This window comes from Lepidochelys olivacea (assembly GCF_965140295.1).
Source record: "Lepidochelys olivacea isolate rLepOli2 genome assembly, chromosome: 1".
NCBI classification, from domain to species: Eukaryota; Metazoa; Chordata; order Testudines; family Cheloniidae; genus Lepidochelys; species Lepidochelys olivacea.
Genome location: NC_140411.1, coordinates 24,444,048 through 24,471,314, shown reverse-complemented (window position 1 = coordinate 24,471,314; position 27,267 = coordinate 24,444,048). Strand labels below are relative to the sequence as shown.

At 47.0% G+C, this 27,267-nt stretch overlaps 1 protein-coding gene across 4 annotated transcripts in view; it reads right to left on the bottom strand.

The window, feature by feature from the left end:
* Positions 1 to 27,267, bottom strand: part of TMEM135 (transmembrane protein 135) — a 385,311-nt gene that overhangs the window by 344,537 nt on the left and 13,507 nt on the right. Inside the window, exons 1-2 of one of the 4 annotated variants that reach the window (XM_084617015.1) lie at positions 22,376 to 22,475; positions 16,195 to 16,298 (exon numbers count right to left, since the gene is read on the bottom strand). The exons of 2 other annotated variants lie outside the window; for them this stretch is intronic. In XM_084617015.1, coding sequence (XP_084473141.1) covers positions 16,195 to 16,298; positions 22,376 to 22,385 — 114 coding nt within the window. In that variant the 5' untranslated portion in view covers positions 22,386 to 22,475. Of the gene's footprint in view, positions 1 to 16,194; positions 16,299 to 22,375; positions 22,476 to 27,267 lie in introns of those variants that run through there. One more of the 4 variants, XM_084617013.1, reaches the window with a different exon arrangement.

The following is a 27,267-nucleotide window of genomic DNA, read 5'->3' as shown; positions in this document are numbered from 1 at the left end:
TTTCAAAACTGTATAATCTATTTTTCAACCAATTGTTTCTCAAACCTTAGCAAGTCATATGCTAACTCATAGTACTCCGTATAACATAAGTACATAGATTTCAAATGAATAAATTGATATTTTAGTTATCCAAGAGAAAATAACTCTAAAAAAAGGTGAAGAAATAAAACAGATTTTTTTTATCTATGGCCATGTAACTCATGAAAAAGCCATAATGAAATGTATTAAACATTTATGAAAAATCATTTACGCTGAATGGGCATAGAATAGAAGTGGCTGCTCATTAGCCACAACAGCACTATAATGAGTAGCTACCCAAAAAATGAACCATCAATTCAATCTAAAACTTAAAAACTTACTACAGCAATGCAAAGTTCACTTCTTTCCTCAAGTGCAAACACACAGAAATGACTGTGTCTCCTGAAGGTTTCTTAAAAATCATAAGTCATGATCATAGGCAATGGGTTTTACCAGCCAGGACACAAACATGTTAAGCCCTGTCAGCATTAAGAAACTGATATTTTTACCTCTTCACAAGCAGGGCTTTGGAGCAGAGCACGCAGAGCAGCTCCAGGGCAGTGGAGCTGCAGGTTTTTGCCTGGAGCTGGAGCAGAGCCGGAGCACAGCTCCAAAGCCCTGTTAACAAGGCAGCATGGTTCCAATATGCAGCTTTGGGAACTAAAAAGTTAGTCCTTCAAAAATGGAAAAATCGATCCCCACCAAACATTGATGCCTGACTCATGACACAGCTGACCTCACAGCTAAAAACTGGCATTCCACACAAGACGAATGCATGAAAAATTCAAAGCAATCTGGGCTGACTTTCTAGAGGTCTATGATTAACGTAGACAGTAAAGATACATATGTCGCTTCCTCTCTTCTCCCTTTAACCTAACCTTGTTTATTTGCTTTGTGTATTACGATGAATCTGATATTTTGGTGTATGCGTTGTATTTGGAAAATTCAATTAAAAAATTATAAATATAAAAAAGGAAACAGACATTTTAACTTCAGGTGTCAAACATGGCTCTTCCTATGAACAAAGATGAAAATGCATCTCCCAGTCACAGACAGGCTCAACCAAGTTCAGCATTCATTTAAGAAAGTATGGTCCAACCACAGTTCCAATCACTGGCCAACCACGCTTTCTTACAACAGTTGCTGAATGTGGGTTGCTCTATCTACACCAACTGGACAACAGTGTTAAACACTGGGAGAAGAAAACTGCATTTGCACCCACTGGAACCAGCTGATTTTTAAAGGTAAAATTAGCCTTAATTACTTAGCTATATGCATCACAAGCATTAAGAATATAAGAATGGCTATAGTAGGTCAGACCAAAGGTCCATCTAGCCCAGTATCCTGTCTTCTAACAGTGGCCAATGCTAGGTGCCCCAGAGGGAATGAACAGAACAGGTAATAATCAACGATCCATCCCCTGTTGCCCATTCCCAGATTCCAGCAAACAGAGTCTAGGGACACCATCCCTGCCCATCCTGACTAATAACCATTGATGAACCTATGAATTTATCTAGTTCTTTTTTGAAACATGTTATAGTCTTGGCCTTCATAACATCCTCTGGCAAGGAGTTCCACAGGTTCTCTGTGTGTTGTGTGAAAAAAATACTTCCTTTTGTTTGTTTTAAACTTGCTGCCTATTAATTTCACTTGGTGGCCTCTAGTTCTTGTATTATGAGGAGTAAATAAAAATAACAGTTCCTTATTTACTTTCTCCACACCAGTCATGATTTTATAGACCTCTAGCACATCCCCCCGACAGTCGCCTCTTTTCCAACATGAAAAGTCCCAGTCTTATTAAGCTCTCTTCATATGGCAGCTGTTCCATACCCCTAATCATTTTTATTGCCCTTTTCTGAACCTTTTCCAATTCCAATATATCTTTTTTGAGATGGGGCGCCAAATCTGCAAGCAGTATTCAAGATGTTATACTTCTTTATTCCTTGGATATTAGGAAAAACTTTTTCACTAAGAGGGTGGTGAAACACTGGAATGCGTTACCTAGGGAGGTGGTACAATCTCCTTCCTTAGAGGTTTTTAAGGTCAGGCTTGACAAAGCCCTGGCTGGGATGATTTAACTGGGAATTGGTCCCGCTTTGAGCAGGGGGTTGGACTAGATGACCTTCTGGGGTCCCTTCCAACCTTGATATTCTATGATTCTATGTGAGCATATCATGGATTTATATAAAGGCAATATGATATTTTGTCTTATTATCTATCCCTTTCTTAATGATTACCAACATTCTGTACACTTTTTTGACTGCCATTGAACACTGAGTGGATGTTTTCAGAGAACTTTCCACAACGACTCCAAGATCTCTTTCTTGAGTGGTAATAGCTAATTTAGACCCCATCATTTTATATGTATTGTTGGGATTATGCTTTCCAATGTGCATTACTTTGCATTTATCAACATTGAATTTCATCTGCCATTTTGTTGCTCAGTCACCCAGTTTTGAGAGATCCTTTTGTAACTCTACACTGTCTGCCTGGGACTTAACTATCTTGAGTAGTTTTGTATTATTACATTGTGCAAACCCAGCTAATTTCTGATGCATATGACACTTGTTCAGTTTCAGAAAAATTCAACCCATGGCCAACTGGAGCATCAGAGATGAAGAGGTAAAGAACCTCAGATATTTCCTGTCCTTTATTTGATCCTTCAACTGGGACTCTTCCTTCATCCCTCTCCTTTCAAATTTCTTCACAAAACTTTGCAAAAACTGAAAAAGTTTTGTGAAGTAGGCCAGATTGACTTGAATGTTTTTATGTTACTGAAGCATGTAAGTATGTCAGTACCACTCAGGCAAGACTTAACACTGACGGCACTGAAGGCCTCATGGTGTGCAGGAATCTGTATCAACAATTCATATATCCTCAACATGTGCAAATTATTTGCCCAAAAATAAGTCATTCAGAGGTCATGACGGCTTGATGATAATGTTAGAGGCCTTTTCAGCAATCTATGATCTATATTCCTACTTGTCTCAAATCATGGGAAGACCACCACATGGTATTATGGATTTGGCCAGAGAAGAACAAGAGACTTATCAAACACTTCGCAAGAATCAAATGACACAGTAATTCCTCTGAGAGCCTCACTGACTTTCAGTGGATGCAACTTCCATCTCAGAGTCTAAACTGAGCTCCTGGGAGGACTCTTGAATAGAGTGTCCTTGAGCTCAGTGAGATTTCTTGGCTCATTCATCTGCGAAATAGTCACAGATTTCCTCATTAAAATCACATCTTCTGAGTTATAAATTACCAGTAACAACATTTTCACCTTCTCCCACCCCTCCCTTCCTATACAGGCCAACAAATCTTCATGCTGGTGAATTTTGTAAGTCTACATGCTGCTTCCTTTTAAATTAGTGAATGAAGATCTTTTCCACTATTGGCTAAAAGGCTACATTAAAAGACTGTCAAATTGAAAGCTAGTCAATTTCACATTATGATTTAGAAGCTTCAGGTATCACAGCTACCCAAAATCCTCTTGCCAATTATTACAAGGATATTGACATTTTCCTTTTTTTTAAATTAAAAAAAAAGTTCCACCCTTTGTTAATGCATAAAAAGATCCACACAGACGAGAATAAATTAAGTGAACTATACAAGAAACAGGAATACTGAGTACTATTAAAAATAACAAAAGAAAGTGAAAAGCTGAGGAAATTTTCCTTCTCTAGTCAAAAGTGTATCTTGTAACACTTATAGGTAACATTTTCAGACTGAATTGTGATTTTCAAGCTGATGTGGTCCTTTTTAGAAAGTTGACTGCAGATATGTAAGAATAAAAGTAATTCCATTAGACAATTTAATAACCCATAAAAATAAAAAATATATAACAATTATGAGTTATCGTACTAACAAAGTTTATAACCACTGTGAAAGTAGAATGAATTATATTGAAATTATAATTCATTAAAGAAATGCTGCTTGAAGAGTTTGTTGAAATATAGTTGTCAAAAAGAGAAACATTAAGGAGTGAGAGACAATGGGTCCTAATTAACTTAGAGCTCCTACTGAGCTAGGAGATTGGTAAACATTAGTATGCAAATAAGATATGTATGTATATTTGTCAGTTTCTGCTTCCTTTTGTCTCCTATGTTAAATTGGCTTTGGCTTGTGTGTATAAATAAGTTAGCTTGAGCTTTTGCAGGAGGCTCACATATATCTGGATGCATTGACAAAGTGCTTTGCTAATAAACAGACTGGTCTGACAAATTCAGTGAGTCTTGAATCTGACTTTGACAATTTGGAGGTCCCACCGAGATGGCAACCGTCTTCACTGGGGCCATGTGACTCCTGACCGTCCTTAGGAGGGCCGTGGCAAGCCGGCACCTGGCCCAAGCGGTCCTCCACCAGAACGGAAGGGTGCATGACCACAGTGAAGTCTTCACCATCAAACCTGTTGGTTCCCACTCTGTTCTGGTAGGGATCCCAGGATCTGACATCAGGAATCTGGTCAGGTAATTATTTCTGTGTTTTGTCCGGACTGAGGACTGCCTTGTCTCTGTGTCTATCCATCCTCCCTGTGGTGTGTTTGAGTCTGGGCGCCGTCTCCATCCGGGGGATCAGCTAACCAAAGAGTTCCTGTCCCCACAGTCTGAGTGAGAGAAATCTGCACAATCGGAGCCATACTGCGCCTTGAGTAAAATCCTTGGTGTGAAAGCAAGGCAATTGAGGCAGTAGCCTGTGGGCTCCTTGTGTGTGTTGCACTGGGCATCACTCTGCCGAACACGCCTTTCTTTCTTGTGTGATTGGTGTGTAAAGTCCTCCTGTATGCGTAACCAGACGCCTAAGTCGGGACAGTTTTCTAAAGGAACACTGGCTCATTTTATGTATTTTAGGAAGGGTCCGGACTCCTGTAAATTTCTGGAAAAATGGAGAATCCCAAAATTCAGTGGCCACTGTTAGGATCTTGGGACAAAAAGCGAGTAGACGTCTTAAAAGACAAACTCGGCCAACCTAAAACTAAATTGGCAAAAGGAGAGGTTGATTGTTTCATGCAGTGGTGGGAAGAGGCAAATCATAGGTGGACAGAATCAAAACTTGCCTCTCTCAAGGATTCAAATGATAAGTTAAAAGCTTTATTAGAAGCCTTCTCTCCCACTGCCAGACCGAGCGCTCCCCTTTATCCCGTTCTCCGAGAAGATCAAGATTGATCCCATTCCCCTTCATACTCCCATCTCATTGTCGGAAAGGACGAAGAAAACCCCTTGTTAAATTCTGGGGATGACGATGAGGAAGATGCATTAATTGGCCTGGCATCCTTGCATCGGATCAATAGGCGGTCACAACAACTCCCAGGGGTCTCCAGTTCAGACCAGTCCGGATCGTCCAATACCGCCCAGGCCCATTCCTCCGGTACCACTCAGACCTGTAAAGAAAAAACCCCCATTCCCCCAAAACCCTCCAGTCTGCCTGACTCCTCTGTTTTTCCCCATACATACGAAGATAGCCTGGACACTGATTGGGCCCAACGCTTACGCTCTGGCTCTAAACCTATCCAGGCTCCCCTCCAAATCCTGCATACTGGGGGCCAACAAGAGGGTCCCACTTGGAGCTATAAACCCTGGACTCATACAGAGCTCCTTTCAATTGTAAAAGGCTTTCCAAAGCCCCTGGAAAATCCTACCACATTTGTAGAGGAATTTTTGTTCGTGTGCGACACCTATGAACCCTCTGAGGCAGACCTCCTGCAGCTGTGCAAGCTACTTGTAACCCTAGCGAGCATGAAAAATGGCTCACAGCAGCCAACTGGCCCATCAGTGAGCGCCATTCAGCTTTACCAGACGCTGGTCCTGACGCTGAACACCAGAAAAAGTGTAAAGACCGAGCTAAAAACCTACATGAGGCCATCCCTCGAGCATGGACTCCAAAAACAAACTGGACAGCCATACATTGCTGTAAACAGCGACAGGGAGAAAGTCCAGGTGACCATCGCACCCGACTGACTGATGTTTTTCTGCAACATTCTGGTATACAGCAATACCAATGGGAAAGGGCACCCTGGCTCACGCGTTTGTTAATGGCCTCCTACCTGCTATTGGCAGAACGCTAAAGCGAGTAAGTGTTCGGTGGGAAACTGAAACCATGGATAAATTGCAATCAGTGGCAGAACACTGCCATCGCACTCTAAAGGGAAACGAGGAACAATCTTCCCAAAAGTTAATGGCCCTGCAAATACAGCATTATTCAGGGCAAGGTAAACAGTACTGGGGAGGGGGACGTGGTCATGGGAGGGGCCGTGGAACTGGATTTTCAGGTTTTGGGGGTGTTTGTAATTACTGTAAACAACCCGGACATTGAAAAAACGGGTGTCCGCGCCGGCCTAATAGCTCTGTAAACAACCAGCTAGGCCCCGTCGGCACAGCCCGACAGTCCCCAGACTTACTTTGTCCCACAGCAACGACAGAACACCAGGGAATCTCAGGAAATTTTAGCTCCTTTACTACCTCTCACTCCCACGGGTGAATGTGTTTTGACCATTAATGATCTTTCTCTCCCTTTCCTTGTTGATACGGGAGCTTCGCTCTCTGCAGTTCGTACTGCCGACCTGCCTGAGGTTTCCCGCTCCGAAAAAACCATATCTGCTGTGGGCATTACGGGAGTCCCAACCCCTTATCCCCTTTCAAAACCTCTACCAGTCCAGGTTGGTCCCCTTTCCGCGGACCATGCATTCCTCCTCTCGGATTCCACTCCGGTGAACCTTTTGGGTCGGGACCTGTTATGTAAACTTGGCTGCACCATCTACTGTTCCCCGGATGGTGTCTACTTACAAATCCCCCAGTCCTCTCTGAGTGATTCTGTAGCCTCCCTGCTGTCTGAAACTCCCCTTTCCACTCCGGTCCCCTGCTGCCCCTTGGTCCCGTCCCTTGAACACCTAATTTCACAGGTCCCATCCTCTCTGTGGCCGACCCACCCGTCTGAAGTGGGCTGTTTACATACTGACCCCGTCTGCATTATTGTTGATTCCTCCAAACCTCTGCCTCGCCTGTCTCAATACCCTTTAAACCCCGAAGCAAAGGCTGGAATTGCCCCAGTCATGACCGCCCTGCGGGAACAAGGCATTATCATCCCCTGCTCCAGCCCCTGTAACACTCCTATCCTCCCAGTTCAAAAAGCTGATGGTAAATCGTGGCGGTTTGTTCAGGACCTTCAGGCCATTAACCGCATTGTCATACCTGCCTTTCCTGTTGTCCCTAACCCAGCGACGATTCTGGCTTCTATCCCACCAGATGCAACTCATTTTACTGTTGTTGATTTGTGCTCTGCTTTCTTTTCTGTCCCGGTTCACCCTGATTCCCAGTTCCTGTTTGCCTTTTCTTACAAGGGGCAACAGTACACATGGACCACACTGCCCCAGGGGTATACTGAAAGCCCGTCATATTTTTCCCAAGCATTAGCCCGAGACCTTGCTGACCTTGTTTTCCCGTCTAGGTCCACACTAGTCCAATATGTAGATGATCTACTCCTCTGTTCCCCTTCATTGTCTGCCTCTGAAACTGACTCTTTAGTGCTCCTTACTGCCCTAGCAAATAAGGGTCACAAAGCTTCTCGCTCTAAACTACAACTCTGTCAAGCTTCTGTCACATACCTTGGCTTTCTCCTCTCCCAGGATTCCCGTGCACTTTCTCCCACCCACGTCCAAGCTATCCTTAGCTTTCCCCGACCCCGCTCCCCACGCCAGGTCCGAAAGTTTTTAGGCATGGCTGGATTTTGCAGACAATGGATTCCCCATTATGCCTCCCTTGCAAAACCTCTCCAGGAACTCACTCGATTCTCTGTGCCTGACCCCATGCCGTGGCCCCCTGAGGCCAATTCTGCCTGTTTCCCTCAAACAGGGTTTGGCTTCTGCCCCTGCCTTAGGGCTGCCTGACTATTCTAAGCCTTTTACCCTTTTCTGCCATGAACAATCTGGGTGTGCACTTGGGAGTTCTCACTCAGATGCATGGAGAAAAGAACCGCCCAGTGGCTTATTTCTCTGCCACTTTAGACCCTGTTGCCCAAGGCTTACCCCACTGCCTGCGTGCTGTGGCTGCTGCAGCGCGTCTAGTCGAAATATCTGATTCCCTTGTTCTCCGCTCTCCTCTTACCCTCCTGGTCCCTCACTCTGTAGAAACTCTCCTGCGACAACATAACACAGGCCAGCTCTCCTCTGCCCGCCTTACCAGGTACGAACTTTTACTACTATCAGCTTCATATATCACCATAAAGCGTTGTTCTCAGTTGAACCCTGCCACTCTCCTTCCTTTGTCTAATGACGGTGATCCCCATGACTGCCTTGCAACTGTCTCTGCTGTCACTGTCCCATGTTCTAACCTTTCTGATGTCCCTCTCCCTAACTCTGACCTTGTTTTATTTACTGATGGTTCCTGTTTTCGAGACGACCAAAGTCATCTCCTTGCAGGATATGCTGTAGTTTCACTCTCTGAAACCCTGGAAGCTGCGCCTTTACCTTCTGTAACCTCAGCACAAGTCGCGAATTAGTTGCCCTTACCCGTGCCTGCTTTTTGGCGGAGGGATGCTCCGCCACCATTTACACTGACTCCCGCTACGCTTTTGGGGTTGTACATGACTTTGGTACCCCCTGGCAAACTCAGGGTTTCCTCACCTCTGCCAGTACCCCTATTAAAAATGGGCCCTACATTGCTGCCCTCCTGTATGCAGTTTTACTTCCATCTGCCCTAGCTATTGTTAAGTGCCCTGGTCACTCAATGGCAGATACTGATGTTGCTAAGGGTAACGCATTTGCTAAACATGCTGCTGCCATAGAACCTTCCCCAGATGCATTTCTAGGTTCCCTTTCTGTTTCTATACCGCCGCCGTCCCTCACTGACATCACCCTGCCCCAGAAACCGAGAAAGAATCCTGGGTTGCCCAAGGTTGCTCTCTACATCCTGATTCTCTTTGGCGCTCGCCTACTGGCCCCTTTGTAGCCCCCTTTTCACTCTACCCGTCTCTGGCCGCCCTGCTACACAGTGTTTCGCATGTCGGAAAGGAGGGGATGGTCTCTGCTGTAACTAAGACAGGATGGTGGGCCCCCCATTTTAGCTCTTTTGCAGCCCGCCACTGTGCAGCCTGTACCATTTGCCAAAGCCATAATATTGGTAAACCTGTAAAAGTGGCCCAGGGTTCCAGGGCCTGCCTCAAGCACCTTTCCTGCATTGGCAACTTGATTTTGTACAAATGCTTAAGTGTCAATAATATGAATTTATATTGGTTATGGTATGTTTATTCTCTGGTTGGATTGAAGCCTTTCCTTGTCGCAAGGCTGACTCACTGTCTGTTGCCAAATGTTTGTTAAATCATATTATGCCTGCCAAGGGAATTCCTGCTACTCTGTTCAGTGATCGGGGTACACATTTTTACTGGAAAACTTGTTCAACACCTGGACTGTATATTGCATATCAAACACCTGTTGCACTGTCCCTACCAGCCACAGAGTGCAGGTGCAGTTGAAAGACGAAATGGTGACTTAAGAATAAGCTTACTAAAATTTGTAACTCTACAGGATTAAGATGGCCAGTAGCCTTACCATTAGCCCCTATGGACATGAGATCCACTCTATCCCAAAGGCATAAATTAAGTCCCTTTGAAATTGTTATGGGATGCCCAATGCGAGCTATGACTACCATTACTCCCGTTCCAGATTTGAACTTGACTCACAGTGCGCTCCTTCAGTATTGCAAGGGACTAATGCAAGCTGTAAGTCACTTCCATTCACAGGTTCGAGCCGCCTGGCCCACGGAACCCACCTCCGACGCTTGCCACAACCTCGAGCCAGGTGATTTGGGCTACGTACGGTGCCATCATCTAAAGCACGCCTTGGAGCCCCGGTGGAAGCGTCCTCATCAGGTACTGCTTACTACACAGACAGCTGTTAAACTATCTGGCATCGCAGCGTGGATACATGCTTCACAGCATAAGGAGGCACCATCCCCAGAGAACCAATCATCACCACAGGACAACGCAGAGTCAATTTTGACTCCAGAAGACGACGTAGAGGAACAGTCTGCAATACCTTACAATCTACGCTCTCGTAAGGGTTGCCAGAAGTAGATGACAAACAAAAAAAAGCAGTAGCTAGCCTAGCGCCTACTGCCTGGTGGGCATAAAACCGTGACTGCGGTTCCCTCAGTTGAGGTTCTCAGAACCAGAAGAACCTTGCCTCCAACATGTGCCTCTGCCTGTTCCTCAGCTGCTGGTATCTTACGGCCTGGGGAGACCACGATGACAATTCTTTTATCCAGCAGCAGGTGTGGATAGCTCAGACCCTTAATATTTCTAATCGCTGGGTCTGCAGCCACATCCCAGCCCATTCTCAAACTGGTGTTCCTGTCCTGGCTATCCCACTCAAGTCCCCAGACCTCACTGGAGGGCCTCATCCGTTTAACAAAATATGGAACAGCAATGACACTTGGGAAGCGGTGGAAATAAATGCATCTAAATGGATATGTGTGGTGGAGGGAAAAGGTCATTGGTGTTGGGTGTGTAATGGGACAGGGCTGGATCTGGGGAAAAGCTGTTGCCTTCAGCATATTGTGGCCAATGGTGTATGGGATTATTCAAACAAAACTAAAAAGTGGCAGGCCGGGTATGGAGATATGAATTTTTTCTCAACCTGGGATCAAACAGAAAAATCAATCTCATGTTCCCCCTACAGTAACCTTAGTGAAAACAATACAATCTTTCAATATCATGCAAATAACACCACTCCTCGTAAGGAGAATTACCCTGTACCCTTTGGGGGATACTACTCCTCCTTTGCAAACACCTATATGACAAATGGGTGCAACTGACCCTTCCTGGCCTTAATAGGCCATCACTGGGTGTGTGGGACCAGAGCTTATACTGTGCTACCAGCTAATTGGTCAGGAATCTGTTATCCCACCCGACTCTTCCCACAATTCCGAGTGCTAGGAACCTTCCCTCGAGAACGCCTCTGCAATTTCAGGCGAAAAAGAAGGGACTTAACAGATGCCCAATGGTATGTAAATAACATAAGCCCCTTAACCTGGGAAGAGGCCATTGGCGGTTCCTTAATACCATTAGGGGGAGTAATACACCATGCAAAAAGGCTCCTAAGGTTACAAGCAGTAGTTGAAATAATGGCAAATGAAACCAGAGAAAGTTTAAGAGCCCTGGCCAAAGAAACAGGGGCAATCCGACTGATGGCCCTCCAAAACTGTCAGGCATTGGACATAGTGCTGGCAGCAAAAGGAGGGACTTGTGCTCTCATTGGAAAAGACTGCTGTGTGTATATATCAGACAACACCAATGACGTAATAGATTGTGCGAGCCACTTAAAACAAATCACATATCTTCCCCACGACAAGCCAAGTTCTTTATGGAAGTGGCTAAGTAACCTTTTCAATTTCTGTGGCACAGGAAACTGTTTCAGGGAGCCCTAACTCTCCTGTTTGGAATCCTAATAATTTTTGTATGTTTTCAGTTATTTTCCTGTTGTATCCAAAATTGCGTCAGGCATGCTACACAGATAGCTGCCCCAAACCAGAGTGCTAATTTGATTATTTTAAATATCACTGATGAACAAAGAGATAAAGAACGATTGATATGTGGAACCCAATCATTGTTGGTCATTGCATAGCTTGACCAAAAGGAGGAACTGTGAAAGTAGAATGAATTATATTGAAATTATAATTCATTAAAGAAATGCTGCTTGAAGAGTTTGTTGAAATATAGTTGTCAGAAAGAGAAACATTAAGGAGTGAGAGACAATGGGTCCTCAAACTAATTAACTTAGAGCTCCTACTGAGCTAGGAGATTGGTAAACATTAGTATGCAAATAAGATACGTATGTATATTTGTCAGTTTCTGCTTCCTTTTGTCTCCTATGTTAAATTGGCTTTGGCTTACGTGTATAAATAAGTTAGCTTGAGCTTTTGCAGGAGGCTCACATATATCTGGGTGCACTGGCAAAGCGCTTTGCTAATAAACAGAGTGGTCTGACAAATTCAGTGAGTCTTGAATCTGACTTTGACACCACTGAACTGTGAAAGTTGAAAAAAAAATGGTCTTTTGAATAACCTAACAATTACACCACCACTCACTAGGTATCGAAAAAACACAGTTATTTCTTGCAGCAGCTGACAGTGTTTATAAAAAGCCTTATATAAATCACTTCGACGTAGTGATAAAAGCATGTGCATGCACGTGCACACAGATCTATTTTTCTGGCCACAGTACAACCGGCAACCATGACTACAAATGTATTTATTATTAATTATTATTATTAATTAACATCATAATGACCCTTTTTCCTGCGCAGACGCTAGCACAATATCTGATTACTGAGGACGTGGCATGTTTTCATTATTACGTTAATGTCATGGGTAGAGACAAGACAGTTCGAATAAATACTAATCAGGGAAATCACAGAATCGTAGAATATCAGGGTTGGAAGGGACCTCAGGAGGTCATCTAGTCCAACCCCCTGCTCAAGGCAGGACCAATCCCCAATTTTTGCCCCAAATCCCTAAATGGCCCCCTCAAGGATTGAACTCATATTCGGCTAGAACAAATGTGTTTAATGTATACTTGTAGATGCCATGGTTCTGATCCCAATGCAGACAGGGACAAGCATTTGGCTACACTATCAAAGGGTTTTTCACTCTGTCCTCAAAGTAAAAGTTCCCAACTGATTAAATGTTACTGGAAGTCAATGGGTGTTGCACATACAAATAAAGGAGGATAAAACTCAGCCCCATGAAGGTTCCTCTGGTTGCGCTATGAAGGGAAGGAACAGATAAATGTATCATTTTGAAAATTTTTGAATGAATCATACATTTTAGAATTGTACTTCAACAAAAGCAAGTAAACTTAAATAGTCTCTAGTAAAGCCTTAATTGACATTAAACCAGTCTGCATAAAAATATACAGCTAGAGCTAAACCCTCATCTCCCATGCACAGCACTTGTTACAACATCCTACAAAAATGTGCCATTGGGTATGCATCTGCAAGTTAATTTTTCAAGATATGACATTCAGGTTGAAATGGGGCTTAAATTAGAGTAGCCATGCCTCTCTCATAGTGTAATTAGGGTTCGAAGGTTAATATTTATTAGGAGTAAAAACTGTATTTAAATTGTTTAAAAAATTTTGCCTTGATTTTCATTAAAGAATTTCACTACAACCTTCTGGAACACCACCAGCAAGTACAGAAGACCTTTATGGCCTGCAGGATCCCTATGCAACCTACCAAACATCTACAAAGTTCGCTACCATCAGTGTACAATTAATACATTTTTTTCACATTTTATCAGATTGAACCTAAAAATTGCAACAGAGTAATTATTTTCATGTTTCAAAGGTGAACAAAAACAAATCACCTTGTAATTTGGCAACTAGCCACTAAATTAAATGTTCAGGCACTATTATCTCCAGGATTATAGACAAAACAGGTTATCACATGTGGACAGGATTTACTGTAGACTATACAACATACACGGCCTTTAGCAACACATAGGTGTACAAGATCCTTGCCCTGGGGACCTTACAACAGAAATCATACAGACGCAACAAACAATTAAGGAGAAAAAAAGTGCCAAAAAAAAAAGAGAGATCAGCACTGGAATAGAAACAGTGAACTCTAAAGAAGGATTTGAAGGGGAAGGTGCTAAGTGCACCAGATGAAGTGGGCTGTTACAAGCACAGGCATAGTAGGAAATTACATGAAGTCAAGAACGGAAGAGAAAGACAAAAGGAGCAAACGTCAGAGAAAAAGACACAAAAAAGAGAAAATTAAAAAGAACTGGACTAGGACTCAGAAGCCTCGGTTCAAATCCTGGCTCTGTCACAGAGTCCCTGTGTAACCTCAGAAACTCAGTCTCTGAGCTGCCGTTCCCTATATGTTGGCCCTACCATCGTCACGGCCATGAAAAACATGTCACAGACCGTGAAATACGCCCTTCCCAGTGAAATCGAATCTCCTTTGTGCTGCTGGGAGCGCCCCAGCCAGGGGCTCCTAATGCTAGTCCCAGCCGGGCTGCAGAGGGACAGGACTTGTTCTTCCCCTGTAGGGTCACTCTCGGTGCGGAGATCAGACCCACCTCCAGGGGCAGCGCAGAAGCGAAGGTGATACACCCAGGGCTTCTGCACTGCAGCAGTCCCGGAGCTTCCTGCAGCTGGGGAAGGTACCTGGAGGTGGATCTGATCTCCCCACTGAAAGCAGCTGTGCAGGGGAAGAGCAAGTCCTGTCCCTCCCCAGCCTGGCCAGGAGCCAGGCTCAGGGATTCCGCACCATTGCTTCTGCCAGGGCTTCCACCCTGTGGCTCCTGCTAGGACTCTCTCCCCCACAGCCCCTGCCAGGGCTCGAGGCACCCGGGCTCAGGCCTTCTGCTCCCGTGGCTCCTGCTGGGGCTCAGGGTTTCTGTCCCCCAGCTCCTGCCAGGGCTTGGGGTGCCTGGTCTCAGGGCACCTGGTCTCAGGGCTTCCGCCCCTGCTGAGGTTCAGGGTGCCCGCTCCCCCAGCTCCTGCAAGGGCTCAGAACGCCCATGCTCAAGGCTTCCATGCCCATGGCGTCTGTGAGGGCTCAGGGCACCCATTTTGCTAGGCCCCTGTGGACCCATGCATTAATCCACCAATGGCCTGCTCTCCCAGCAGCAGGAGGGAAATCGGACCCATCTCCACCTCTGGAAGCCTCCTTCAGCTGCAGGAAGATCCGAGGTGAAGTGAAGGTGGCAGTCCCGTGACCGCCACCCCCGCCCAACAGTTTTGCAACCCTCCCACAGCCCCCTTTTTGGGTCAGGGCTCCCATGGTTACAACACAATGAAATTTCAAATGTAAATACCTGAAAACGTGAAATTAACTAGTTTTCAAATCCCATAGCCATGAAATTGACCAGAATGGACCATGAATCTGGTAGGGCGCTACCTATATGTGAAATGGCCGTAATACTACTACTTTTCTCCCTTCCCTTGTCCGTATCATCGAAGGTCTAAGTCTACGTCTGAAAGTTTTACCAATATAACTGTTTCAGTTGGATACAACTTTTTTAACCGAAATAGTTATACTGGTAAAAGCTGTAATATGGACACAGTTTACTCTGGAAGGAATACTGCACCAAAAAAAATCTGCACACAATATTTTAAAATTCTGCAAATTTTATTTGTCAATAAATACATGTGGAGACTCCAGCATGGCAGTGGGGAACACAGGCCATTGGCTACACAGAGGTGGGAGATCCCCCTGCAGCCCCCCCCACCCCAGGATATGGACTTAGCAGTGAGGCTGCACCCATCCCTGACACAGCACAAGGGCCAGGCCTGCCCCAGAAACACCCTGGGGCCCCAACCCTCCGTGCCAGGCACGCACCAAGACAGTAAGCGAGAGGGACAGAGTCTCGCACACACATCCAGACTTTGCGCCCGATACAGGTGAAGGCAGGCAGGTTCAGCCCGGGAGGATCCAAGTGTGGAGGGGTCTGCTGTGCAGGCGATCCAGGCGTGGGGTGACAGAGTTCTGTGTGGGGCAATCTGGGTTCGGGCGGCTCAGTTGGGGATTCGCGTGCAGGGGAAATGGAACTCTGCAGTGGGGGAGGGGGCCAGGCAAAGGTGGCTGCAGCTCAGCGGGGGAGGGTCTGGAAGGGGGACTCAGAAGGGGGTCTGGGTGCTGGGAGAGTGGGGCGGGGGTCTGAGTGCCAGTGCTAGGAGCTCAGTAGGGTGGGAGTCTGGCTGTTGGGAGCTTGTCGGTGTTGTCCATGTGGAGGGGGATGGGGCTCACGGGAGTGGGGGTTTGAGTGCAGGGGGCTCAGAGAGGGCAGTCCAGGTGGAGGGGTGGAGGTCTGGATGCAGGGGAGGTCTAGGTGCGGGGGGAGCAAGGCTCAGCAGGAAGGCGGTCTGGGGGGCTCGGCAGGGGGTGTCTGTATGGGGGGGGTTGAGTGGATGAAGGAGCAGCTCCTCATACAGTGACCCCTCCCCACACAGCTGAGAAGCAATGCGGGCCCACACAGGTGTAGCACTTTCTGCAGCCAGGGGAGACTTCTGGGGGTAGATCTGACCGACCCACGGCTGCTCCTTGCAGGGGAAGAGGAAGTCCCATCCTTCCCTGTTCCCAGCCCAGCTCGGGATAGCAGCTGAGTCTGATGCAGGGTAGGAGTCACCAGCCAGTGCACATCCAGCCCCTCTCCCCTCACACACACTGTGATTTACCTCTCTGCCAGCTGCTCCAGGCCCCCAGAACAACAGGCCCACGCTGCTGGGGAGGGGCACATGACCGCTCTTGCCGCTTCCCTTTGCTTCAGGAAAGCATTTTTCTGCAGGAAAGCAAAGAAATCTGTAGGGTACATGAATTCTGCATGCACGCAGTGGTGCAAAATTCTCCCAGCATAACAGTTATACTGAGACACTGGTGATTTACCAGTAAAGTTATTCCCCTTTCCTTACATGAATAGCTATACTGGTATAAAGTACCTTTATACCAGTATAACTGTGTTCACACCAGGAAGATTGTATCACTTTAATTATATTCCATACAGTTAAAAACAGTACAATTTTCTAGCGTAGGCGAGGCTTAAGTAGATTGTAAATTTGGGAATATGATAAATTATTTGTTAATTTTTGAAAACTAGCAAATTACAATATGATCACCTGATAGTAAAACTAAAATACAGAATAAAATATTTTATATTACTGTAAAATTATCTTCAGGTGGAAATTATAGCACTTATAAACAGCTAAGAGCTTGAGTTCAAGGTAGTTTTTTTTTTTAAACATTTTTCAGAAAAACAGTGACCCAGCAAAGATCTTCTACACATAGTGGGCACAGTTAAAAAGTAGTATTTGTGGCAGTTTCAGAACTCAGTGTCAGAGACTGTAAGCTAGTTGCCAAATTACCATAATACTGCTTAAAAAATGAGCGAGCCAGAAAGTAATATATACACACACATTCTTTAAATATAAAATTTGAGTCAAAATGGTCTAGTGTTCACACAAGGGAACTAGAAGAAGAGGTTACTCACCCTGTGCAGTAATAGCGGTTCTTCAAGATATGTCCCCCCTATGAATGCTCCACTTCAGTTCCTTCCCTATGGGTGCTACACTTCCGGTGAGTATACACCCCATGCACCTTTGATCAGAGATCTTGGGTAGCAGTGCCTGTTCGGCCCACACATGCACACTATCCAGCCTTGGGCTCTGCACCATGGCTATATAAAACTGTGCAGACGCACCTCCCTCATCTTCTTCTCTACCACAAAGCTCGATAGCAGAGAACTCCAAAACTGAGGGGAAGGAGAACAGATGGTGGAGCAACCATGGCCGGGGGGGGGGGTCACATCTCAAAGAACCACAGCTACTTCACAGGGCGAGTAATCTCTTCTTCTTCAACTAGCGTCCCTATGGGTGCTCCACTTTAGGTGACTACCAAGCAGTACCCTCTAAGGAGGGGAGGGCTTCGGCGTACAGTCCAAAATTGAAGACAGCACAGTAGAGCCTAACATAGCATCAAAAGCCGAGTCATGAGTTACTGCATACTGTTCAGAAAAGGTATGTATGGAGGTCCAAGTTGTGGCTCTACACATTTCAGCAATGGGTACATTTTTAGGAATGATTATCAAATTAAAGAAAGAATTACTACTCTGGAAGGAGGTTGAAGATCATGAGACTGACAGATAATGGAGTCAGTTATCCATCTAGAAAGTCTTTGCTTGGGAACTGGAGATCCCTTAGATCTGTCCAGAATAGACATAAAACAATTTGGGAAATTTTCTAAATGGCTTAGTCCTGCCCAAGTAAAAGGCTTAAGCCCTTCTGACACTGAGTGTGTGCAATATCAAATCTTCCTATTTCAGGTGCTGTTTAGGGAAGAAAAGTGGAAGCTGAATAAGCAGGTTAATGTGAAAATCAGAAGACACCTTTAGTAAGAATTTGGGATGTAGTCATAATGTGACCTTGGGATATAGTCATAATATGACCTTGTCACTGAAAAATACTGTGAAAGGGGGATATGCGATCAGAGCCCTAATCTCCCCAACTCTTCAAGCAGAAGTAATGGCTACCAGAAGGACTTATTGTTGAAAATGGCAAGGAGGGAGCAGGTTGCCACAGGTTCAACAGCGGCTCTTGTAAGGCATCTAAGCACCAAACTGAGGTTCCCAAATCAGGGTAGGATGTTTACTTGTGCAAAATGATTCCCCACTGTGACACTCTGTATCTCGGGGGAACACCCTGCACCACCATGTTCATCCGTATAATAGGATTGTGTGATACCCAATGCAAAGTTTCTCATGTTGAGTGTCTTCAAAAGGCTCACAATTCACTGAACATTGTTGTTATAGTAATTTATAGTAACGTTATAGGTTGTAATTTCATGTATATAGTTATGAGGCTGAAAATGTGTCCTCATGGCTTAAAACAAGCCCAGGCAAAACTCTCCAGGAACAGAGAAGCAATTCACATCTCAACAGGGCATCAGGGGACAAACCCAGCCCAGTCTCACAAGAACAAAGGACATTGGCCTAGGCAGCATCAAAGAATCTGTTAAGACTCTCGAAGGAGTCACCCCCCCTTCCCTTGGTCAGTTTGGGACTACAATGAGGTAATGCTCATCTGAAGGGCGGAGGGGGGCTGAAGCCAAGAGAAAAAATATATAATAAGATGTTTGCCATGCTTTTCTCTCTTACACCTCCATCTAGAGACACCACCACCAAGCGACGGAAACACTGATCAAAGGGGAGAGCCTGGCTGAAGGGCATCCAGCCAGCCTGTGGTGAGAAGCATCCAAGTTTGTAAGGGCATTGAAAGTGTTAAGATCAGCTTAGAATGTGTTTTCCTTTTATTTCATTTAACCAAATCTGACTTCTTGTGCTTTGACTTATAATCACTTAAAATCTATCTTTTGTAGTTAATAAATTTGTTTATTCTACCTGAAGCAGTGCATTTGGTTTGAAGCGTGTCAGACTCCCCTTGGGATAACAAGCCTGGTACATATCAATTTCTTTGTTAAAGAGACAAACTCATATAAGCTTGCAGCATCCAGCGGGCATTACTGGACACTGCAAGACAGAGTTTACAGGGTTGTGTATGGGACTGGAGGTACTGACTAGTGTCATTCAGATGCACAATCCAAACAGCGGCTGGCCAAAAGTGCTCACTCATGTAGCTGGGAACAGCTTACATGCCAGAGGCTGTGCACGAACAGGCCAGGAGTGGGGGTCCTCACAGCAGAGCAGGGTAAGGCTGGCTCCCAGAGTCGAGGATTGGAGTGACCTAGCAGATCACCAGTCCAGATAACACCAGGGGAACGTCACACCCAACCCTTGAGAAACCTCATCACTGGATGATCAAATACCCAAAAACCCTCCACCTGGGAATGAAATGTTGTAACAGCTGCCAAAACTGCACTAATGGAACTCAGAAACAACCCTAAAAAGAAAAGGAGGACTTGTGGCACCTGAGAGACTAACAAATTTATTTGAGCATAAGCTTTCGTGAGCTACAGCTCACTTCATCGGACGCATGCAGTGGAAAATACAGTGGGGAGATTTTATATACACAGAGAACATGAAACAATGGGTGTTACCATACACACTGTAAAAAGAGTGATCAGGTAAAGTGAGCTATTACCAGCAGGAGAGCGGGGGGGGGAGAGGGGGAGGGTGTGGAAAACCTTTTGTAATGATAATCAAGGTGGGCCATTTCCAGCAGTTGACAAGAACGTCTAAGGAAGGGGGGGGGGGGGCAGGGAAGGGGGATAAACATGGGGAAATAGTTTTACTTTGTGTAATGACACATCCACTCCCAGTCTTTATTCAAGCCTAAGTTAATTGTGTCCAGTTTGCAAATTAATTCCAATTCAGCAGTCTCTCATTGGAGTCTGTTTTTGAAGGTTTTTTGTTGAAGAATTGCCACTTTTAGGTCTGTAATCGAGTGACCAGAGAGATTGAAGTGTTCTCCGACTGGTTTTTGAATGTTATAATTCTTGACGTCTGATTTGTGTCCATTTATTCTTTTACGGAAAGACTGTCCAATTTGGCCAATGTACATGGCAGAGGGGCATTGCTGACTCATGATGGCACATATCACATTGGCAGATGTGCAGGTGAACGAGCCTCTGATAGTGTGGCTGATGTGATTAGGCCCTATGATGGTGTCTCCGAATAGATATGTGGACAGAGTTGGCAACAGGCTTTGTTGCCAAGATAGGTTCCTGGGTTAGTGGTTTTGTTGTGTGATTGCTGGTGACTATTTGCTTCAGGTTGGGGGGCTGTCTGTAAGCAAGGACTGGCCTGTCTCCCAAGATCTGTGAGAGTGATGGGTCGTCCTTCAGGACAGGTTGTAGATCCTTGATGATGCGTTGGAGAGGTTTTAGTTGGGGGTTGAAGGTGATGGCTAGTGGCGTTCTGTTACTTTCTTTGTTGGGCCTGTCCTGTAGTAGGTAACTTCTGGGTACTCTTCTGGCTCTAACTGTTGGAAATGGCCCACCTTGATTATCACTACAAAAGGTTCCCCCCGGCTCTCCTGCTGGTAATAGCTCACCTTACCTGATCACTCTCATTACAGTGTGTATGGTAACACTCATTGTTTCATGTTCTCTGTGTATATAAAATCTCCCCACTGTATTTTCCATTGCATGCATCCGATGACGTGAGCTGTAGCTCACGAAAGCTTATGCTCAAATAAATTGGTTAGTCTCTAAGGTGCCACAAGTACTCCTTTTCTTTTTGCGGATACAGACTAACACTGCTGCTACTCGGAAACAACTCTGTCTTTTTTCAATTCCAGGATGTAGTCTAGTATATATGACAGTGAAGACGACGCTGGTGGAAGGTGTCTTATATGTCACATCAGTAGCTGAATCTCATCCACTTCTGTAGGTAAGTATTATGAGTAAACTGCTTCCTACTGTGCAACAATACTCTGGTTACCTCCTCAGACCAGACTGAGTCTAATCCCACAAGCCATTGATTAGCCATGCTTAGAGGCGAAGAACTTCCAGGTTGGAGTGAAGAATTTGACAGGCATCCTTAGAGAGAAGATGAAGAACATCTGAAGGGTGATCAGTTGACAAACAGCCAACTAGATGAGGAAAAGAAACCATGCCTGTCTTGGCTACATTAGGCCCACCAGAATAACCCTGGCCTTATCTTTCTTTACCTTGATCAGCACCTTGTATATTAGAAGAACTGGAGGAAAATGCATACAGCAGACCCAATGTTTAATGAAGGAGAAAGACATCTCCCAAGGAATGGCAACTCAGCCCACCTCTCGAGAACTGGAAGCATTTCTTGTTTCTGGACATGGCAAAAAGGTCTACCTGCAGGATGTCCCACCACCATATGTGGTGGAGCATGATGGGACCTATTTCCCACTAGTGGTCCTGAGCAAAAGTGTCTGCTGAGGCTACTCGTGGTGATGTTTGGAATGCCCAGGAAGTAAACTGCTGTGATTTCATATGCACCAATTCCAGAATCTCATCACTTCAGTACAGAGGAAGGGTGATCTTGCTCCCCATTGATCATTTATATAAAACATACATAACACGTTATCTGTCATGATCTTCATGTATTTGCCCAAAATTACAGTAGGTACAGTGCGTAAATTGCTCTATTATGCACCACATCACTTTCTTACTGTCCTACAAACACTGCAAAGTGATTTCCAGTGCATTGAAGGCATCAGAATGCGAACAGATGGCAACTACAATAGAACCTCATTGTTACAGACACCTCAGAAATGGAGGTTGTTCGTAACTCTGAAACGTTCATAACTCTGAACAAGACATTATGGGATGCTCCTCAGGGTTGACTGCTCAGAGCGAGGGCTCACAACTGTGCCTGTGAACTTCAGTGTCTTCTACTCTACCTGTAAGTGGCTGCCCAGCAAGTGGGATGTGCACAGACAGCTGGTTCTAGCCCCCTGGCTCCAAGGGTGATGAGTGATGCACCCTGGGGCACCACGGTGTCAGTGGGTATGCAGTGCAGGCTATGGCCCTTTAAAACTGAGCTGCTCCTCCTGAGCGCAACATCCAGGCAGGAGCTTGGGCTCCAGCTCCAGCAGCAACACTCCAGGCCAGGTTCCTGCAGGAACTTGGGAAGTTTCTTTTCCAGAGAGGGCGGGAAACCGCGCTCGTGGCTTACAGGAAAGCTGCAGACCCCAAAGCTGCTCCTGCTCTGCCTGCCCGGGGGCCCACAGTTGTGCCTGTGAAACTCAGCATCTTCACCTCCTACCTGTGACTGCCCCCATGTGGCAATTAAGGGGTGGGGGTGGGAAACAGACAGCCCAGATGTGCCTACCTTTAAGATGCAATACAGGCACAGTACAGTATTTGCCACTTGGGGGAGGAGGGGGGCGGAAGCAGGTCATCTATGCTGCTGTTGGATTGCTTACTTACGGTTCCACATGGTGTCCGGTTGACCAGTCAGTCAGTAACTCTGATGTTTGTATCTTTGAGGTTCTACTGTACTTCTTCATATATATCAACTTCATTATATGATTGTTTTCCCCCTCAATCAGGAAAAAATAGTTCATATAAATGATCACTGATAATATTGGTGTTCAAAAAAGTCTAGATTCTACTGTATTGTCAAATGGAACAGAAGGAAAAGTTATAAAGAAGTTAATATCCGTTTGTAACCTTCCTCTGGCCCCAAACTACCTCCAGATACCACATCTCCTTCCCCATGAACTCTTTTTTCCTCCCTGCCTTAGTCCTTAATGGGATCATTCTCCAAAATGTTTCAGCTTTGCCCATTAGAGCCCTGTCTACACCAGAAAGTTTTGTTGCGAACATCATAGCTCAGCAATCGGTGTACCTGAGCTAGCACTGAAAATTATACAAAGTTGCCCAAACCTCAAAGACAGTTTATGAAATCATGGTAAAGATCATTTGTTCTTGTCTACACTTGTAGTAACGCTAGACATGGTTTGGTCCTGTCTACGTGTCTGCACTGGTTCAGAAGCACCATCTTGCTGACATTCACTAAAAGCAACAGGAAAATTTCTGCCTGTTGAAGAGTTTTGGTCATTAAAAACTTGACAACAATTAGACTACTGGTGTGTGGAGACCACAGCCTATCACAAAAACCAAAATTGTTTCCTTGCATTCCCCTGCCAGTATGTCTGCTCTTGTCTTACACTTAGATTGTAAGCTCACTGGGGCACAATCTGTCGTTTTGTTCTGTGTTTGTATAGTGTCTAGCACAATGGCATCCTAGTTATGACTGGGGCTCTGAGGTGCTCAATAATACATATAATAAATTATCTATCATTGGTACTTTCTCCCTCTCTTCTAACGCAATGCTATTTTGTAATTATACCTTTTATTCAGACATTTTGCAAAGTGCTTTCTAAATGTTGTGACAGGGTCGGGCTAGATGGCTACAGGAGAGTAATTTTTTTTTTGAAGCAGAAAAGAATTTTATTTGTGTAACATTTACAAAGAATCACCAAAGAAGATAAAGCAAAACTATGCAACAAAACAAAAGCAAACAGAAGGTATAACACAGCAGCCTTCAGGAGGGAGAAGTGTTCAGGCTAGCCTGGGGCCAGAGCGGGGAGGCTTCCTCGACACTCGTGGTCTTCCACCCTCCTGAGTTACCTCGTGGCCTAGAGCGGGGGGGCTTCCTCGACACTCATGGTCTTCCACCCCCACGAATTACCTAGTGCCACCCTCAGTGTCACCGATTATTCCTCTCCTGAGAGTGCCCGACAAGATGGGCACGGCTGCGGGGTGGGCGGTTTGGGGTGGGGGGAATTACACCCACATGTTATAGGACCCCTCCTAGGTGACAATGATGATGGTATCCACAGCGGCAACGGCTGGGGTTGGGGTCTCTCGCTCTTCCCCTCAATCAAAGGGTCAGGCAGAGGGAACCAGACGGGGTCACCGAGCAGAGAACCTCAGACAGCGCCCACCGCTCCTCGAAGGTGTCAAGGGAGTCGGTGGATGCCGCCCAGAGGAACTCTGCCCGGATACGTGAATGTATTGAGGATCGGAAAATGGTCCTACAATCGCAGGACGCTTCATTAGCCAACCTCCCATCTCTGATTTTATAAATGGCTGTTTTAGCTAGGGCCAGGAGGAGATTAACCAGGAGATCTCACGATTTTATGGGGCCACAGATGGGGAGTGTGTAAATAAAAAGGTGAGGGGAGAAGTGTAGCCAAAAGCGTAATAAAATATTCGTGAGGAGCCGGAAAAGGGGCTGCAATCTGGCACACTCTAAATATACATGCGCCAGAGTTTCCCTCACGTTGCAAAAAGGGCAGGTATCCGGGATGGGGGTGAACCGTGTCAAAAACACGCCCGTGCTCACAGCTCCGTGAAGGAGCCGCCAACTAATGTCCCCGACGGGCCTCAGGACCAAGGTGGAATACAGGCTGGCCCACTGAGGTTGCTCACCCTCCAAAGGTGGCAGGAGGTCCCACCACTTTGTATCAGGGTGGGACACCAGGGTGTGGGCGTGAAGGGTGTGAAGCATGAGTGTGTATAAATATTTCCGTGGCGCGATTTGGAAGCTGACTGGCTGCAGTTCATGCAGCCGGCTTACAGTGAAAGGGTGAGGGGTTTGTTGGGATCTACAGGGTAGGGGCCCAATTGAAAGGTCCAGCGGGCCTGGGGTAGAGGGTGGGCGGGGTGCGCTCTGGCGCAGGGCTCGATTAAGATAAGCCCGAGCAGCGGGCGTCAAGGCGGCCTTCACCTCCTGAAGTACGCGCCGGGGGGTACGAGGTCTGGAGAGCCCCATACGCCGGGCGAGCATCAGGGGATCCAGCCAGTCTCCCCGGTCGTAGTCCAGGAGGTCTCCGACTCTCGTCACTTCTGCCAAGACCAAACTCTGGCGCACCGAGCGGGACTCCGCCACCTGCACACGGAGCTGGGGTTGTGTAGCAGGGGCTCCGTGAGGAGATCTGCTCCCACGGTGGCCGCCACGGACCTGGTCGTTGAGAACAATTTCCAGGTCCGGAGGAGGTCCTGGTAGAAGACCGGCAGCCCACAGAGATCTCGCAGAAAACCTCTCAGACAGAGATAAAAGAGCTGCCGATCGTATCGGGGACCTTGGAAGCGGCGCAGGAAGGTGTGCGCCAGTATGCTCCACGTCGAACTACCTGCACTATAAAGGAGCCTCTGTAGGGCCTGGAGGCGGAAGACACGGACCTGAGTGTGCAGACACTTCAGGCCCTGCCGTCCTTCCTTCAGGGCTAGATGAAGAACCCCAACAGGGGCCCAGTGCATTCCTGACCAAAAGAACTCTAGAATCGTTGTCCGGAGGTTAGTCAGGAAACCCGGGGCCGGAACCAGGGTGTTGAGTCGGTACCAGAGCATGGACAGAACTAGTTGATTAAGCACCAGGGTGTTGAGTCGGTACCAGAGCATGGACAGGACTAGTTGGTTAAGCACCAGTGCTCTCCCTCGGAGGGAGAGACATCGGAGTAGCCTCATCCATTTCCGGAGCCGCTCTATCACCCCGCCCTCTAAATTTTCCCAGTTCTCCGGCGGGGAAGGGTGCATGGCAGAAAGGTAAACACCTACGTAGAGCAGTGGACCCACACTCCACCGGATGGTCTGAAGCACGGATGGGAGGGAGCTCACCTGCCGCCAGTCCTCCACCGCCAAGCCAGAGCTCTTGACCCAGGTGACTCAGGAGGAGGAGGCTGCCGAGTAAATGGCCTGGCAAGCCTCCACCCGCACCAAGTCGCCTGGGTCCTGGACCACGAGGAGCACGTCATCGGCGTACGCCAACAGGACCAGCCGCAGCTCCAGCTCCCGCAGCACCAACCCTGTCAACCTCCTGCGGAGGAGATAGAGGAAAGGCTCGATCGCCAGAGCGTACAGCGGGCCCGAGACGGGGCACCCCGCCGCACTCCTCGCCCGAAGCTGACCGGCTCGGTCAGGGTCCAGTTGAGCCTAACCAAACACTCTGCGGAGGCGTACAGCACCCAGAGAAAACTCACAAACTGAGGTCCAAATCCAAACGCCTGCAGAGTGCTCAGGAGGTACTCATGGTCTACTCTATCGAACGCCTTCTCCTGATCGAGAGACAGGAGGGCGAACGACAGACCGTCTCTATGCCCGAGTTCCAAAAGGTCTCGGACTAGAAATAGGTTGTCAAAAATGCTGCGACCCGGGACAGTATAGGTCTGGTCTGGGTGGATCACGTCCGCCATCACGGACCCTAGCCGCAGTAAGATTGCTTTCGCTACAATTTTGTAGTCCGTGCTAAGGAATGAGACGGGACGCCAGTTTCGTAAATCGCGGAGGTCCCCCTTCTTCGACAACAAGGCGAGCACTGCTCGCCTGCACGAAAGAGGGAGGACCCCGCCTTGCAAAGACTCAGCCCAGACAGTGGCTAGGTCTGGGCCAAGGATGTCCCAGAACGCGTGGCAGAACTCCACGGTCAGCCCGTCTATGCCCGGAGATTTATTGGTGGGCATGCGACGGAGGGCTTCCGAGAACTCGGCCAGGGTGAGAGGCAGCTCTAGCCGGTCTCGGTCGCCCATGCTGACCGTGGGGAGTTCCTCCCAGAGCACCCTGCAAGCGCCAGGATAGGTCGGATCCAGGGAGAAAAGGCTTGTGTAGAAGTCACGGGCCCTCCCACACATCTCCACCGGATCCATGAGGGAGGCGCCATCTTCTGCTAGAAGGCAGGTGACGTGTTTCTTGGCCCCCCTCATTTTCTGCAGGGCATAGAAGAAACGGGAGCCGCGATCCACCTCCTGAAGGAGGCGGATGCGGGATCGAACAAAGGCACCTCGGGCCCGATGGTCCTCGAGGGCCCGGAGCTCCTCCCACTTCTCCCGGCACGCTCCGCAGAGGAACGGGTCCTCGGGGCTGGCGGCCAGACGCCTCTCCATCTCCAAGACCTCCCGTTCCAACTGCTCTATCGCTGCATTCCTCCGTCGGCTCGTGCCCCGGGTGTAGTCACGGCAGAAGAGCTTTGGTGCGCACCTTCCCTAGATCCCACCATCGCCGCGCCGAGGGAAAGGCACGCCGCTGCTCTCACCAGGCCAGCCAAAACTCCCAGAAGGATGTCACAAAGCCCTCATCCTCCAACAGGCTGTTGTTAAAGTGCCAATACGCTGGCCCTGGCCTCTCTGCACGGAGGGAGGCTGTTATGGTGCCTAAATGATGGTCGGAAAATGGGGCCGGCCAAATGTTGGAGGAGTGGGCCTGTGAAAGATGGAAACGGGATAAATAAACGAGAGTTTATTGGTCCAAACGAGAGTGGTGTGACCGATGGGCCTCCACCCGGACAAAGGTGAACGTGGAAGTGTCATCTGGGTGCT